General features: G+C 38.9%; 1 protein-coding gene across 1 annotated transcript in view; it reads left to right on the top strand.

Annotated features, from left to right (window-relative positions):
• The window catches only part of DNAH6 (dynein axonemal heavy chain 6), a 244,563-nt gene that overhangs the window by 210,931 nt on the left and 17,507 nt on the right, over positions 1-16,125 (top strand). Inside the window, exons 66-70 of the mRNA XM_078444658.2 lie at positions 2,517-2,605; positions 3,340-3,486; positions 4,940-5,078; positions 9,977-10,096; positions 10,641-10,762. Coding sequence (XP_078300784.2) covers positions 2,517-2,605; positions 3,340-3,486; positions 4,940-5,078; positions 9,977-10,096; positions 10,641-10,762 — 617 coding nt within the window. The remainder of the gene's footprint in view (positions 1-2,516; positions 2,606-3,339; positions 3,487-4,939; positions 5,079-9,976; positions 10,097-10,640; positions 10,763-16,125) is intronic.

Below are 16,125 nucleotides of genomic sequence, written 5' to 3'. Positions count from 1 at the left end.
AAAAACTAAAAATAGAACTACCCTATGACCCAGCAATTGCACTGCTAGGCATTTATCCAAGGGATTCAGGTATGCTGTTTCGAAGGGACACATGCACCCCCATGTTTATAACAGCAATAGCAACAATAGTCAAAGTATGAAAAGAGCCCAAATGTCCATAGATGGATGAATGGATAAAGATGTGGTATATATACACAATGGAATATTACTTGGCAATCAAAAAGAATGAAATCTTGCCATTTGCAACTATGTGGATGGAACTGGAGGGTATTATGCTAAGTGAAATTAGTCAGAGAAAAGCAAAAATCATATGACTTCACTCATATGAGGACTTTAAGAGAAAAAAACAGATGAACATAAAGGAAGGGAAACAAAAATCATATAAAAACAGGGAGGGAGACAAAACAGAAGAGACTCATAAATATGGAGAGCAAACTGAGGGTTACTGGAGGGGTTGTGGGAGGGGACATGGGCTAAATGGGTAATAGGTACTAAGGAATCTATTTCTGAAATCATTGTTGCACTATATGCTAACTAATTTGGATGCAAATTTTTAAAAAATTTTAAAAAAAGAAATTCAAATTGAATGTTGGAGACATTAAATAAAATTATAATTATAAAAAAAAGAAAATTTTCTGCATTTCAGAGGGAAAGCCCTTAAAATCTCCAACAAGTATTGAAAATTAATGTATCCTTAATTTCTTTACTCAAATGTGCCCGTGTCTAGATTGCCAAACTCTTATGTATTAAGAGCTTTCTATATGGCACAAAAACAGACACTCAAGTCAATGGAACAGAATAGAGAACCCAGAAACGGACCCACAAATGTATGGCCAAATAATCTTTGACAAAGCAGGAAAGAATATCCAATGGAATAAAGACAGTCTCTTCGGCAAGTGGTGCTGAGAAAACTGGACAGCGACATACATAAAAATGAACCTGGACCATTTTCTTACACCACACACAAAAATAAACTCAAAATGGATCAAAGACCTAAATATAAGACAAGAAGCCATCAAAATTCTCGAGGAGAAAGCAGGCAACAACCTCTTTGACCTCAGCTGCAGCAATTTCTTGCTCAACACATCTCCAAAGGCAAGGAAATTAAAAGCAAAAATGAACCTGGACCACTTTCTTACACTATAATCAAAAATAAACTCAAAAAGAGTGAAAGACTTAAACATAAGACAGGAAGCCATCAAAATCCTCAAGGAGAAAGCAGGCCAAAGCCTCTTTGACCTTGGCCACAGCAACTTCTTACTCAACACATCTCTGGAGGCAAGAGAAACAAAAGCAAAAATGAACTATTGGGACCTCATCAAAATAAAAAGCTTGTGCGCAGTGAAGGAAACAATCAGCAAAACTAAAAGGCAACCAACGGAATGGGAGAAGATATTTGCAAATGACATATCAGATAAAGGGTTAGTATCCAAAATCTATAAAGAACTTGTCAAACTCAACACCCAAAAAACAAATAATCCAGTGAAGAAATGGGCAAAAGACATGAATAGACACTTCTCCAGAGAAGACATCCAGATGGCCAACCGACACATGAAAAAATGCTCAACATCACTCATCATCAGGGAAATACCAATCAAAACCGCAATGAGATACCACCTCACACCTGTCAGAATGGCTAACATTAACAATTCAGGAAACAACAGATGTTGGCGAGGTTGCGGAGAAAGAGGATCTCCTTTGCATTGCTGGTAGGAATGCAAACTGGTGCAGCTACTCTGGAAAACAGTATGGAGGTTCCCCCAAAAATTAAAAATAGAACTACCCTATGACCCAGCAATTGCACTACTAGGTATTTATCCAAGGGATACAGGTGTGCTGTTTTGAAGGGGCACATGTACCCCAATGTTTATAGCAGCAATAGCAACAATAGTCAAAGTATGGAAAGAGCCCAAATGTCCATCGATGGATGAATGGATAAAGAAAATGTGGTATATATATACAATGGGGTATTACTCGACAATCAAGAAGAATGAAATCTTGCCATTTGCAACTACATGGATGGAACAAGAGGGTATCATGCTAAGTGAAATTAGTCAGAGAAGGACAAATATATGACTTCACTCATATGAGGACTTTAAGATACAAAACAGGTGAACATAAGGGAAGGGAAGCAAAAATAATATAAAAACAGGGAGGGGGACAAACCAGAAGAGACTCTTAAATATAGAGAACAAACAGGGTTGCTGGAGGAGTTGTGGGGGGGGGGGGGGGGGGGGATGGGCTAAACAGGTCAGGGGCATTAAGGAATCTACTCCTGAAATCACTGTTGCACTATATGCTAACTAACTTGAATGTAAATTTTAAAAAATAATAATAAATAATTTTTTTAAAAAGAGTTCTATAAAGATTTCTCCCACCTACATTTTAGAACATTTTACAACATAAAATACTTAAACTAGTCTTTTTGCCATGATAAGTTATATAAAAGTTATATAAAAGTATTATTATAATTTAAGCATTTTCCTTTTTTGTTGTTTTATCTTTGTTTTAAACAGACATTATCATCAAGGACACTTTTCGACTTTTTTTAAGTTCCATGCCTAGTAGTACATTTCCTGTTACAGTTCTTCAAAATTCTGTCAAGGTAATGTATGCACATGGTTGGAACGGCACAAAATGGCCTCAGAGTGTTCCCAAGTGCGTCCAGGGAACCCAGTCCCCATGTGTAGGACCACGTCACAGTCCATGTGGCCAAGGTGGGGAGGAGCAAGTCAGTATCGCTGTACCTGATAGCATGCAGGGAAACGATTTCCCAAGACACTGCCACCCTTGTGTGCCCTAGTCTGTTGACCATTCAGCTCTATAAGAAAATGTCAAAGATTCAGAATGGTGAGAATGGGTCCCCTCCCAGAGTTAAGAGAATGTTTCAGCATTTGAGAGAATGAAGGCCTATGGGTAGTATGGCTGCTGGATTTCAGTGCTGGAAGTTTCCAACATATGGGAAGCCTCTGCATATGAATGATCGCTCAGGAACAAGAGATGCCTCTTCCTTCCCTGTCCCATGTCATCAAGGACTGCAGTATGTTGAGATGAGTGGAAAATCCAATGCAGAAGGCCTGAGCATACTTTCTGGCCCATATTTAGAAAAATGGACTCCAAATGAAAATAGTATGAGGTTCTGGTGGAGATGATTTACCCACTGTAGGTCTGAAGACCCCACCAGGCCCTACTTTCCAGAGACTGAGGCTGAGCAAGACACAGAGCAGGAATGCCAGGAATGCGCCTTGGGCATCAGTTATCTCCAACCTTCCATGGCTTCAGTCTATAAGTATTAATCTATAAAATCACCCTCTGTGCCACATATGTGTCCAAATTCAGGTAACCAATGAGCCTCCAAAAGGTTTACGTGCAAATATCAGACGAGCATTTACTGAAATGACACCTTCGTTTTTTGAAGAAAATATACTCGGAAGAAAATGGAGACAAATAATATTTGGCATTTGTTTCTTCCATGCAATTATTCAGGTACACTCAATTTTGCTTTTCAATAGAAACAAGAAAGTGCATTATGTTAATAAATAAATAAGTAAAAAGTAGGAATTACATGAAAGCTAACAGGTGACATTATGAAGTGCTGAGGCCCCGTTCCGTGTCTGAACCCAAGTTGTTTTCACTCAGTGGCAGATCTCTGTGCTCCCCTCCCCTCAGCCTCTCACAGCTGCACCTCCCAGCTCTACTCTGATCTAAGGGATGCCATCACCTGAGTCGATGCACAAGGTCAAACTCAAAAGCACAAAATTGATCTCCTTAGCTATGTCTCACTCCCAAATCTGCTTCCCCTCCACACTCTCCTCCTGAAATCAGTGGTCCCATCTCTCAGTCGCCTACAATCAAAACTTCAGGATTTTTATTATTCCTTCTCTGCACACACATATCATGTCAGTCATTGTTTTTCTCACAGTGGTTTCACTCTCACCTATTCCTGTTTGAGTGGGCTGACCACCCTTACATCTTCCCTGTGATCAGAGCCCCAAGTCCCCTGAAAGATGACCTTTAACTCAGTACTGCTTCCTGCTTCCGTCTGCTCCTACTTCACTGCTGGGGTCTGGTGTCCATCCCGTGACCCTGCACTTAAATTCTGACTTTTCAACTACATATCTCTAAATGGTGTCTTGGTTAGATTGGCTGCCTGCGTTTCAACTGTGTATGTTCTACAGAGAAAGATTCTGTAAAGAAAAACCAAAGATTAAAGATGCAAGGTATGAGATAAATAAGTAAACAAGGTCCTAGAGGAGATCCGAGAGGCTGGGACTAGGGGCTCCAGGTGTGAGGTCCTTGTTGTACAAACAAAGACAGCTGAGATGGAGAGGTAGCTTAAGACTTAGGGAAATTTTGAGGTCAAGAGGAGGAAATATGAGACCTCTGGTATAATCAGCAGAGTTAGGAAACTAAGGTGGGATAGGGAGATAACGACCATGTGAAATCATGAAACAAGGATTATGATTCTGTGTACCAGTTAAAAAAAAAAAAAAAAAAAGATGTCCCTGCAGAGAAGTCAGTATGTAATCAGCACATCGTGACATGACTAAAAGCCTAGGTGAGAGATTCCTTAAAACATCAGGGAGTCACTCTGTCTACCTGATGGATGATTAGTGTATTTTTTTTCCCCTATTTTGGTGGGGAAACATTTTATTTTACCATGAAGGACAAATGTCCTTTTGACAGGTGTATTACATTTCCAGTGATGTCAAATTTTCTTTTGGAAATTTTGGAGAGGAGCCAGGACTAGAGGGATAGATGCCCTCCATGTTTGGTGAAAGCCAAACTGAAAGCCTAGATGAAGTTGAACTGCATGATCTTAACTATTTTTACAGAATGAAAATGCCCGACTGCAATAGAAACCTTTTATTTCTCAATATTTTACACAAAATTAACTTTATCGAATTTTAGGTAAGACCATTTTCATTTTCCGTTCTAGGAGAGAAAAAAGTTTGGCCCTCTTGGTTGGAATATCTGCTATGAATTTAATGACAGTGACAGGGAATGTGCTTTGCTGAACCTCAACCTTTATTGTCAAGAAGGAAATATTCCCTGGGATGCATTGATTTACATTACTGGTCAGTATGCCCACATGGGCAGGGCAGGGCCCATACGAAGATGGTGTCCTTCCCCAGTGGGAGTCGATGGTGGTAATGATGACTTGTGATAGTCCCTTTGTGAAGATAAGACCATGAAAAGAATATCAGGAAGATATTTACACATGAAAAATGGGCAGATGTTTTCCCAAATAATAATAGCAAAAACATACTCTCTTGATGCATGCCAAGTACTGTGTTAAGCACTTCCCAAGAATTAGTAGATTTAATCCTCACAACAACCCTATGAGGTGAGGACTGTTATATCCCTATTTTATACATGAGGAAATTGAGGCACACAGTTTATAAATGGTGGAGCCAAGATTGAAATCCAGGCAGTCTAGCCTCCAGAGTCTGTGCTCTTAATTTCAAAAAAATCTGAATACTGCTTGACCTGTTGATTCAGGTACACTTGTGAGAAAGGAAAATATATCTCAGGAATTACAATTTTTAGCAGATATTAATTGTGGCCACATGGAACCTTAGTGGCCAAGCCTGAGCAATGAAGAAATGATTTGCCCTGGGGAGTGGGAGAAGAAGAGCACTCTGAAAAGGGGCAAAATGGGAATGGGTGGTCTTCACTGGTGAGTAAGGGAAATGGGGAAGGACAGAGAGGTATCAGGTGATCTAGAGCTGGGAAAGGCAAATAAACCTTGGAAATAGAGGGCAGTGAAACAATAGTGAAAATGAATGCGGACCCATCCTCAGAGTGGACCCAAAGGAGTGGTCTTGGAATTAGGAGGCTACTGTATACTCCTGCCTGCAGCATGCCAGCACTCCAGTGGGGCCAACACTGCTTACAAAATGGTGCTGGTTAGTTGACCTTTTGTTGATGGCCAGCTTACTTTCAACAAAGGCATTGGGGCAGCTCAATGCAGGAAAGATAATTTGTTCAATAAATGATGCTGGGACTGTTAGGTATCCATCAGCAAAAGGATGAATTTGGATCCTTATCTCATATGATACACAATAATTAACTCAAAATGATTGACGTAAGAGCTGAAACCAAAGAGCAAAGCAAATCTTTGTGACTTTAGGTTAGGCAATTACTTATTAGATATGACACAAAAAAATACAAGCAATAAAGAAAATAATAAGAATTTAAAAAAATCCTCTTCATCAATATTTAATACCTTTACACTTTCAACAAACACCGTCAAGAAAGTGAAAAGGCAAGGGGCATCTGGGTGGCTCAGTCAGTTAAGCATTCACCTTCAGCTCAGGTCGTGATCTCATGGCTCGTGAGTTCAAGCCCTGTGTTGGGCTCTGTGCTGACAGCTCAGAGCCTAGAGCCTGCTTCACATTCTCTCTCTCTGTCTGTCTCTCTCTCTCTCTCTCTCAAAAATGAAGAGACGTTAAAAACAAAGTTTAAAAAAAATGAAAAGGCAAGTCACATACTGAGGGAAACTATTTGCAAATCATGTCTGTTAAGGCACTTGTATACAAAGTATATAAAAGAACACTTACAACTCAACAGTGAAAAGAAAAATCATCCAATATAAAAATGGGAAAAAGACTTGAATACACATTTCACCAAAGAAGATTTCCAAATGCCCAATAAGCATGTGAAATGACAGACATTAAGGAAAAGAAAATTAAAGCCATAACGAGATACCACTTAACACCTACTAGGATGGCTATAATTTAAAAATGAAACAAACAAAACTAGCAAGCATTGGTGACAATGTGGAGAAATTGGAACCCTCATATGTTGCTGGTGGCAATGTAAAATGGTGCCCCTGCTTTGGAAAATTTTTTAAATAGAATTACCATATGACCCAGAAATTCTACTCCTAGGTATATGAATGAAAAATGGCCCACACAAAAACTTGTACACAAATGTTTATAGCAGTATTGTTTCATAATAGCCAAAAAGTGGAAACAACTTGAACATCTGTCAACTGGTGAATGGATAAACAATGTGGCATGTCCATACAATGTAACAACCAGCCATAAAAAGGAATAAAGTACTGATACATACTGCAACACAGATAACCCTCAGACACTCTGATAAGTAAAAGAGGTCAGACACAAAAATACTGCATTGTATGATTCCATTTACACGAAATTTCCAGAAAAAACAAATCTATACAGACAGAAAGTAGTTGCATAGAACAGGGGTAAAAGTGGGGAGTGACTGAAAAGAGGCACAAGATTTCTTTTGGGGGATGAAACAGATGTTCCAAAATTAGATTGAGGTGACAGTTGCACACAACATTGCAGGTTTACTAAAAATTGCTGAATTATACATGTAAGTTTTTATGTGGATTTTATGATTTTTAAATTATAGCTCTTTATTAATTATAGCTGTTTTTTTTTTTTTTTTTAAAAAACAGAGGCAAAAAGACAATGCTTTATTCATAGGCTGGTATTTTAGGCAGTCATTTATGCATTCATCCAGGAAATGCTACCTAGTATGACTATGAATAGATGCTAAAAATACAAAGATGACATAGACCCTGCCTGTCAAAAATCTAACTCATGATGTGGAGGGTGGAAATAACGATAAACCATATGTTAGGATAACTACGAAATCAGCAGAATGTATGTGTAGTGCTGTGGGAACTCAGAAGGAGCAACTAGTTAAGTACTACCTGGGGGAATCTGGAAAAGTTCCACCAGGGGGCGATGGTTGAGATAAGTGCTTAACAGTTAAACTGCACACTGGGCAAGAGGAAAGTGACATAAAAGCCCAACAAGTTGAGGTGTGGCCTGACTATAGAAACTGTGAGCAATTCAGTTGGGCTGGTGCATAGTATGAAGAGGGGATGTGCATGGAGGGGACCCGCTCTATCCTCAACAAAGCTACAGAACATAAGGTGGGGGCACATCCCAAAAGGCCTATGTGTGTCATTAATAAGCTTTGGTTCTACTTTGTAATCAATGGTGGTCAATCTTAGCCCTTTGGCTGTAAAGGGATGCAATAATTTATACAGCTATAATAAAAGTAAAATGAAGGACTGAACAAGAAGATACAGCAACACCAGTGCGGAGACTAAAACAGGAGAGAATAAACAGAAATGCTGAGGACACTTTAAATATGAGAAGGTATTTGGATGTATGGAGAGGTCTTAAAATTTTAGAGTGTAAGGTATAGCAATGTCTAAGTCCAAGAGACAGATCTGAGCTCACAATGGGCAAGGGTAAAGCCAAACCTAAGGCCTATCCAGTTTGTATCAGGCCATCCCCCAGCCAGCCCATGGGGATAGGAGAGGAAGAAAAGATCCCACACTGGGATCTGCAATGAGACCCTCGGGAACTGTGATGTCAGGGCCAGGACAGGTAGTAGGCATCTATGGTGGACACATTCCCCCAGGTCCCTTTTCTGGGAAGACCAAACCCAGAAGACTCCTCCCTAAAAGTGAGCCTAAAAAGTGGGTCATCTACTGTGAATCAAAATAGTGGAGCTCCTTTTTTTTTACACAGTTTGATCCAAGAAAAGGATAAAACTCAATCTGGATGGAGAAGCACAAAGTCTCATGGTATGTATGGAAAATATTTCTGTGCTGCTTCTCAAGATGCAGATTTGTAGTTTGTGACTTAAAAAAAATACTTTAGGGGAACTCTTTCCTCTCACCACTACTATAGAAGTCTTAGTTTTCCTGGCCATCCTCCTTTTCCAGACCCCACCATGCAATTGGAGAAACTTGAGCTTACATTCCCATCTAGCCCCAAGGGTCCAAGAGGAGCTTCAACTTAGGCCAAGCCTGGACAGACACACTGTTACAAAGTGTAACATACAAAGATGTAACCAAACTTCGTGTCCCAAGATTTCCTAGAAAGTGACTGAAGAATATACCCAGGACAATACAGCAGCATCACTTTCCTCCCTCTTAGAATTGCTAATACAGAGATTTAGCTACTTGACCATCAGCTGTAATACCTACTTCCTCCCCCCTCTCCCTGAGTGGCTGATCCACCAAGACAGACCGAAGTTGCTTCAATGGGAGAGGGAAGATAAGTGCCCCTATAAGACATTGCTGTCTTAGAAGAAATAAATCATTGAGATTCCAAAGACTGAAATAACTTCCTTTCAACCAACCATCTCAGCTTGAAAGATAATGAAAAAGATTTCTTCCTGACATAATGGAAGATATGGAGATGAGAAGAGATGAACACTTAGAGGATTCAGAAGCTGACAAAGTCAGCAAACTCCTTCCAGGAACACCACACACCACAGTGAATAATGCAGCAGTGGATCTGGAATTTTTCGAAGGAATTATATCAGCAACAGATATCATTCCGATGCATTCCTACTTATAATTTTGGGATGACAGTGGAGCATGCTGAAAGTAGCTTCTCTGTGAAAAGAAAGATGGTATACCAATAAGTTTTAATTCCCCATAACATCATTTCTGTGAGGCACACTGTCCTTTCACCTTGGATCTATCTTTCCTTCCTAGCTGATAAAGTATGTATACAGTTTGAATGCCTTGTTGTAAATGTTTTGGTTCCATTTATTGACTGGCCTTGAAAAGAAGCACTATTTCATGGAAAGTGTACATGTTTTAGAATACTATGATCCATGATTGGGTAAGACCCAAAATCAGTATTTTAGGGGGAAAAAAAAGGAAGAAGGAAGAAATATGTAAATAAAGCTCAGTGACTTTGGTTTTGGTTATTTAGGGAAAGCAAAATAATTAAGCTAGGGTACATATACTAGGTTTTTTTCTGCTTTTTAAAAATCGAATTTTATTCTCTTTTGGGGGAGTAGTGGAAGGAAACTCTGACATGCTTTTTTCACTTTCGGTTCCATATATATATATATATATATATATATATATATATATATATATATACACACACACACACCTGTTAGAATTTGGGTATATGCATATCAATGAAAAATAATATGTTTTAAAATGCAACCTCCTTTTCAGGTGAAATTACATATGGTGGTAGAGTTACAGACACCTGGGATCAAAGATGCCTTCGGACTGTCTTAAAAAGGTTTTTTTCTCCTGAAACATTAGAAGAGGATTATAAATATTCTGAATCAGGTGAATGGCTTTTCAATATTATGGAAAGGACCTTTCTAAGAAGTCATCAACAGCATCTTTCAGTTTTCCATCTAGGAGCTCTCGGTGTCCAGTCAGCACAACCCAGTCCTCACGCCCACCCACCCCATCCCCCTGCTTGACCACCTCCAAAACTGGTTTGGCAGTGAAAGCACAAAAATGTCACTTTGAATTGTTTGTTCTAAAGTGGGTTGTATTTGGTCTAAACGTATTTTCAAAGTTATATAAATTTGGAGCCCTTCATAAGGCATGGCTTTCAGCAGCACACCCCTGGATTCCCAGATTCTTGAAAGGTTCTGGAGGTCACCCAGAAATGTTAGGACGCTAATCACATGCTCAAGGCCCCAAGAAAAGGGAGAGGACCAGGCACAGTAATGAAAGGAAGGAGGGTGGGAAAAACAATCCCCTTTTCTGTGGAAGGAAGTTGATTATAGCCACCATCTGAACAGGCAGAAAAGGACCAAACTTGGTGGTACAAAGCTTGTCTATTTGAAATAGATTTGCCTTCTGTGTTTTCAATAAACAGGCATCTATTTTGCACCATTGGCTGATACACTACAAGAGTTTAAAGACTACATTGAAAATCTGCCTTTAATAGATGATCCAGAAATATTTGGAATGCATGAAAATGCCAACCTAGTTTTCCAGGTATGTGGCTTTTAACTTAAAATACGTTTCAATATTGTGTATATAAACTTGAAACATCAATAATCACCTCACTAGTTCTGTAAATGATAATATCCTTAAATAAACAAAGTAAATGTTTCACCTCAATTTCAGCATTCGATTCCAATTTAGCCTGTTCCCTCTGGATCCTTCACAAAATCCTAAGATCATCATCTTTTCTTCCCTGTTACTGGCCGCCTCCCTCATTTCCTGGCCTTCTGCCTACTCCATATCTACCTGCTAGTCCACTTTAACATGGGACTTTGGGTAATGATCCAGACAGTCCTTTCTCTTTCATCCTTCTCCCCCCATGCTGAACAAATCTGGATGATATTACACAAAAGTTTATGGATCCACAGATGATTAAGTTACAAAAGTATAGTAACAAACATCAAAAGCCAATAAAACAGTGTTGTTTAAAAGTGTGGTTCATCAAGGTCACAGTACCAGATCCCAACAGTAGGCCCAAAGAGCAAATTGGATAATTTCTCTAAGACCTTATGATGCCCCACCATTACCCCAGGGGTAGTCCAAGTTCCTCAGCATGGCACTCAAGGCTTCCCCATGACCTATGTACTACATACCTTTCCAGTTTATTCACCTTCCATGGTCAGGCATCTGTGTATGAACCAAAGCCATGAACTAAGGTATGTCCCGTACAGCTCTGGAATACTATATAGGTAGGGGACTAGGTTTGGCTCACAAGGCTAAAGGGAATCATCTTCCTTTTCAACTTAAATTTTGCCCATACAAGTGTTAGAGGGCGAGATCTACCTGGATATCAATGAATCCACACAAAACAACAATGGAACTTCAGAAAAAAACTCCAGGAGGTCAATGCTCTGACACCTTATGTCATGATTTTCTACCATTAAAATTGCTTTGCTACTCAGCAAAGAGTTACAATAATGTCTTATTTTTCATTAGTATACTTTCAGGAAGAAAAAGAAGTGACCAAACCAAGTGTTAATATTTACTTATATCTGACTGTTTGCTCTGGAGTGGGTTGGGCCTGGGGCAAGGGGTGAAAGAAGGGAAAGGGGAGTGTGGATATAGTAAGACTTGCGGCATCCTGTGAAAAATATAACACTGTTGGTAGAGGTAACACTCTTGGCAATGCACACCTAGGAGTATAGTTTTGTGTTTTCCATTGGTTCAGAATGACTGAGAATGAGACAGCAAGCAGGTAGTGAACACCGTGGTATGCTTTTCTGTCTAGCCTCCCTTTCCCCATTTTTCTGATATTATGTGCCTTATTCCCATCTCTTTACTTTGGGACAACAGCCCCTTCCTCATTCCATGAAATTCTGGTAAGACCCCTTACCTTCAGAAGTGGACACGTGACTCAGGTCTGGCCAAAGGCAGCACTCCATCACCTCGTCACTCAAATTGGTCCATGGAGCAGGTACATGGACCATGTTGGGTGAGAGGGAGTTCTTCCCTAAGACATAGTATGTATAGATGCTAGGATGGGGGAAGGCTTTCTCTTTCCTTTGGAATCACTGGCTAGAATACTATATATGTGTAGCTGTCTGTGGCCTTACCGTTGACACCCAACCCATTCCCCCTACCACATGGAAGCAACTCATGTGCCATAAGAAAGAATGAGAGAAACTACAAAGCATGTAGAAGAGAGAAAACATTAGGTCCATTCATGCCTGAGGCCCATGTGACTTGTGTTCCCTTCCCAGTGTATGAGCCCACAGATTTCTTTTCTTTGATTAGCTGATTTAGGCTAGATAATTCTGCCTGTCATCAACAGAGTCTTTACACAAAAGACAGAAATGATTCCTTCCTCAGTCCAGCAAACTATACTTACATAGATGCTTATTAGAAACTAGTAAAGAAAATTGGACCTTGGCCTGTGCATATCAATTGGAGATACAAGGCAGAAAGTGCCTCCCAAGAAAATAATAAGCATAAGTCAGGCGCCATCTGTATAGACTGTCTCTGTCTAGGCACAAACATATCTCTGTTATCTCTCTTCTCATTAGAAGCTGAATAAATGGAAAGGAAAAACCAACAGAGGGACAGAGCCACCTGGGTGGCTCAGTGGGTTGAGCTTCCGACTTCAGCTCAGGTCATGATCTCATGGTTCGTGGGTTCGACCCCACATCGGGTTCTGTACTAACAGCTCAGAGCCTGAAGCCTGCTTCAGATTCTGTGTCTCCCTCTCTCTGCCTCTCTCTCTCTCACTCTGTCTCTCTCTGTCTCTCAAAAACAAATGAACGTTAAAAACCAACAAAGGTTGAGTAAATATGTGGAGGAAGAAAACATACTGAAGGATAGAGGATAGAAAACACCATCCAAAAGATACAGACTTGCCCTCTGCAAATCATCTGCTGTAAAAACAAAAAAATATGTAAATAAACAATGTGTTTTGGCATCTGAGATATGGTAGAAGACCTAAGCTGTATGAAAGAAAAAGCCAGAATCCAAGAACAGGCCAACATGTATATATGAAGGATGCCAGACTGGCTATACTAAATACTTAAGGACTCTTCTAGCCAACCAAGAAGTCAAGAAATAAAATAGAAAAGCCATATTAATTATTAGCACTGAGCAAGGAAACCAAACTATTTAACTATAGCATTAAGTAAATAACTTCATATGTGCTTAGGACCTAATGAATATGTCTATGTCAAAAGTCATATTTGAAAGGATGTCTATCATGCAGCATATAATTTTAACACTCATGATCTAAAATCCCAGGTCCTGAGGCCCCTCTTTCAGGTAAGTGGATGATGAGTGTTATGACGGAGGTTTCAAAGCCAAGGACTAGAGATTGGGGAGGGATAGATTGGGAAGACTTTAGGCAATCCCATGGAACACCCCTCCATACATTCTGGATATGTGCTTGTACACAGGCATCTAAACATGAAGAACTAAAAGAACTGCCCTCACAAGACCTGTGTGAGAGCCATAGAAAGGTTCCAGCAAATATACATGAGAAAGATACCATGTTTCTGAATAGAAGAAAAATCTAGGAAAATTGTATATTTAACTAACCTTGGAATAGGAATTTCTATACACTAAAAAGCATAGCAACATTACAAACAAACATTAGAAAAAGCCAATAGATATGACTATCTCAAAAATATAAGAAAATTAAGAGTAATGACAAAGCAAGCATTTTTAAAACAACAAAAAAGAAACCTGAAAAGTTAACTGTCCACACGGAAAGACCATATGTTAGAACACAAGGTGAGTATCAATAGGTTTTAGAAGGCATATATCATACAAAGTGTGTTCTCCAACCACAATGGGATAAAGGCAGAAGTCAGTATAACTTCTAGCAACCAAAACAGTGTAGTACTGGCATAAAGACAGACATAGAGACCAATAGAATAGAATAAAGAGTCCAGAAATAAACCTTCACATTTGTGATCAAATAATTTTTGACAAGGGTGCCAAGACTATTCAATGGGGAAAGCACAGTCTTTTCAACAAATGGTGCTGGGGAAATAGGATATCCACATGCAAAAGAATGAAGTTGGACCCTTATCTAATGCCATATATAAAAATTAACTCAAGGGATAAAAGACCTAAGTGTAAGACCTAAAACAATAAAACTTTAGAAGAAAACAAAGGACAGAAGCTTCAAGACCTTGAATTTGGCAATGATGTCTTAAATATGACACCAAAGGCACAAGTAACAAAAGAAAGAACAGACAAATTGGATTTCATGAAAATTTAAAATTTTATGAGTCAAAAGACACTATCACAAAAAAAAAAAAGCAAAAAGGCAACCCACAGAATAGGAGAAAATATTTGCAAATCATATACCTGATAAGGGGTTAATATCTAGAATATTTAAAGAATTCCTTAAAACTCAACAGCAACAACAAAAAACAAACAACCTGATTCAAAAATGGGCAAAGAACTTAGTAGACATTTCTCCAAAGAAGATACACAAATAGCCAATAAGCGCATGAAAAGATGCTCGAGATCACCAATCATAGTTAAACACGAATCAAAACTACAATGAAATAAAACATCATACCCATTAGTATGGCTGCCATCAAAATAACAGAAAACAAGTATTGGAAACGATGTGGAAAAATTGAGACCCTTGTGTACTGTTGGTGGGAATGTAAAATGGTAGAGCCATTGTGGAAAACAGTAGTGTAGTGATTCCTCAAAAAATTAAAAATAGAATTAATATATGATCCAGCAATTCCACTTCTAGGTATATACCCAAAAGGACTGAATATTTGTACATCATGTTTGTAGAAGCATTATTCACAGTAGCTAAAACTTGGATGCAGCCCAAGTATCCATCGACAGATGATACGCAAAAAATGGTATATACATACAATGGAGCATTATTTAGCCTTAAAAATGAAGGAGACTCTGCAGTATGCCACAACATGGATAGACTTTGAGGACATGATACTAAGTGAAATAAGCCAGTGATATATAAATACTGTATAATTCTATTTATGCGAAGTATTTAGAATAGTCAAAATCACAGAGACAGAAAGTAGAAAGGTGGTTGCCAGGGGCTAGGGAAAGGGAGGAATGAGGAGTTATTGTCTAATGGATAAGGGGTTTCAATTTTATAAGATGAAAAGAATTATGTAGATGTATGGTAGTGATGGTTGCACAACATTATTAATGTATTTACTACTGAACTGTATACTTAAAGATAGCTAAGATGATATTTTTATATTACCTGTATTTTAACACAAAGGAATTGGGGGGAAATGTTAATCTTATCATAGAATTACATCTGATAAATCAGTCATAAAAACACTAAAAATCAAAAGTGTGCAAAATGCAAAAATAATTTATAAAGATGTAATACAGATGACCAATGAATATATTTTTAAAATGCTCAACTCTGATAACCCTCCAAGAAGAGCAAAACAATGAGAAACTTTTTGCCTATTAAATTTGAAGACTTTTTAAGCAACAATATTAGTTCTTGCAAAGATAGGTCCTCTGATACACTATTGTTGGCAGTATAAATTGGTACAATGTTTAGAAATCAATGTAGTAATACTCAGTTTAAAAATATTCTTTTGGAAGGAGCACCTGGATGGCTCAGTTGGTTAAGCCTCCAACTCTTGGTTTTAGCTCAGGTCATGATCTCCCGGTTCTTGAGTTCAAGCCCTGCATTGGGCTCCACTCTGGCAGTGTGGAGCCTGCTTGCGATTCTCTCTCTGCCTCTCTCTCTCTCTCTCTCTCTCTCTCTCTCTCTCAAAAATAAATAAATAATTTTTAAAAATATATTCTTTTGGAAATATATCATTTAAAGAATTTCAGGGTGCTTGGGTGGCTCAGTCGGTTAAGCGGCCGACTTCGGCTCAGGTCATGATCTCGCGGTCCGTGAGTTCGAGCCC

Source organism: Panthera onca, chromosome A3 (genome assembly GCF_046562875.1).
Source record: "Panthera onca isolate mPanOnc1 chromosome A3, mPanOnc1 haplotype 2, whole genome shotgun sequence".
Taxonomy (NCBI): Eukaryota; Metazoa; Chordata; class Mammalia; order Carnivora; family Felidae; genus Panthera; species Panthera onca.
This window is presented reverse-complemented; position numbering and strand designations above follow the sequence as displayed.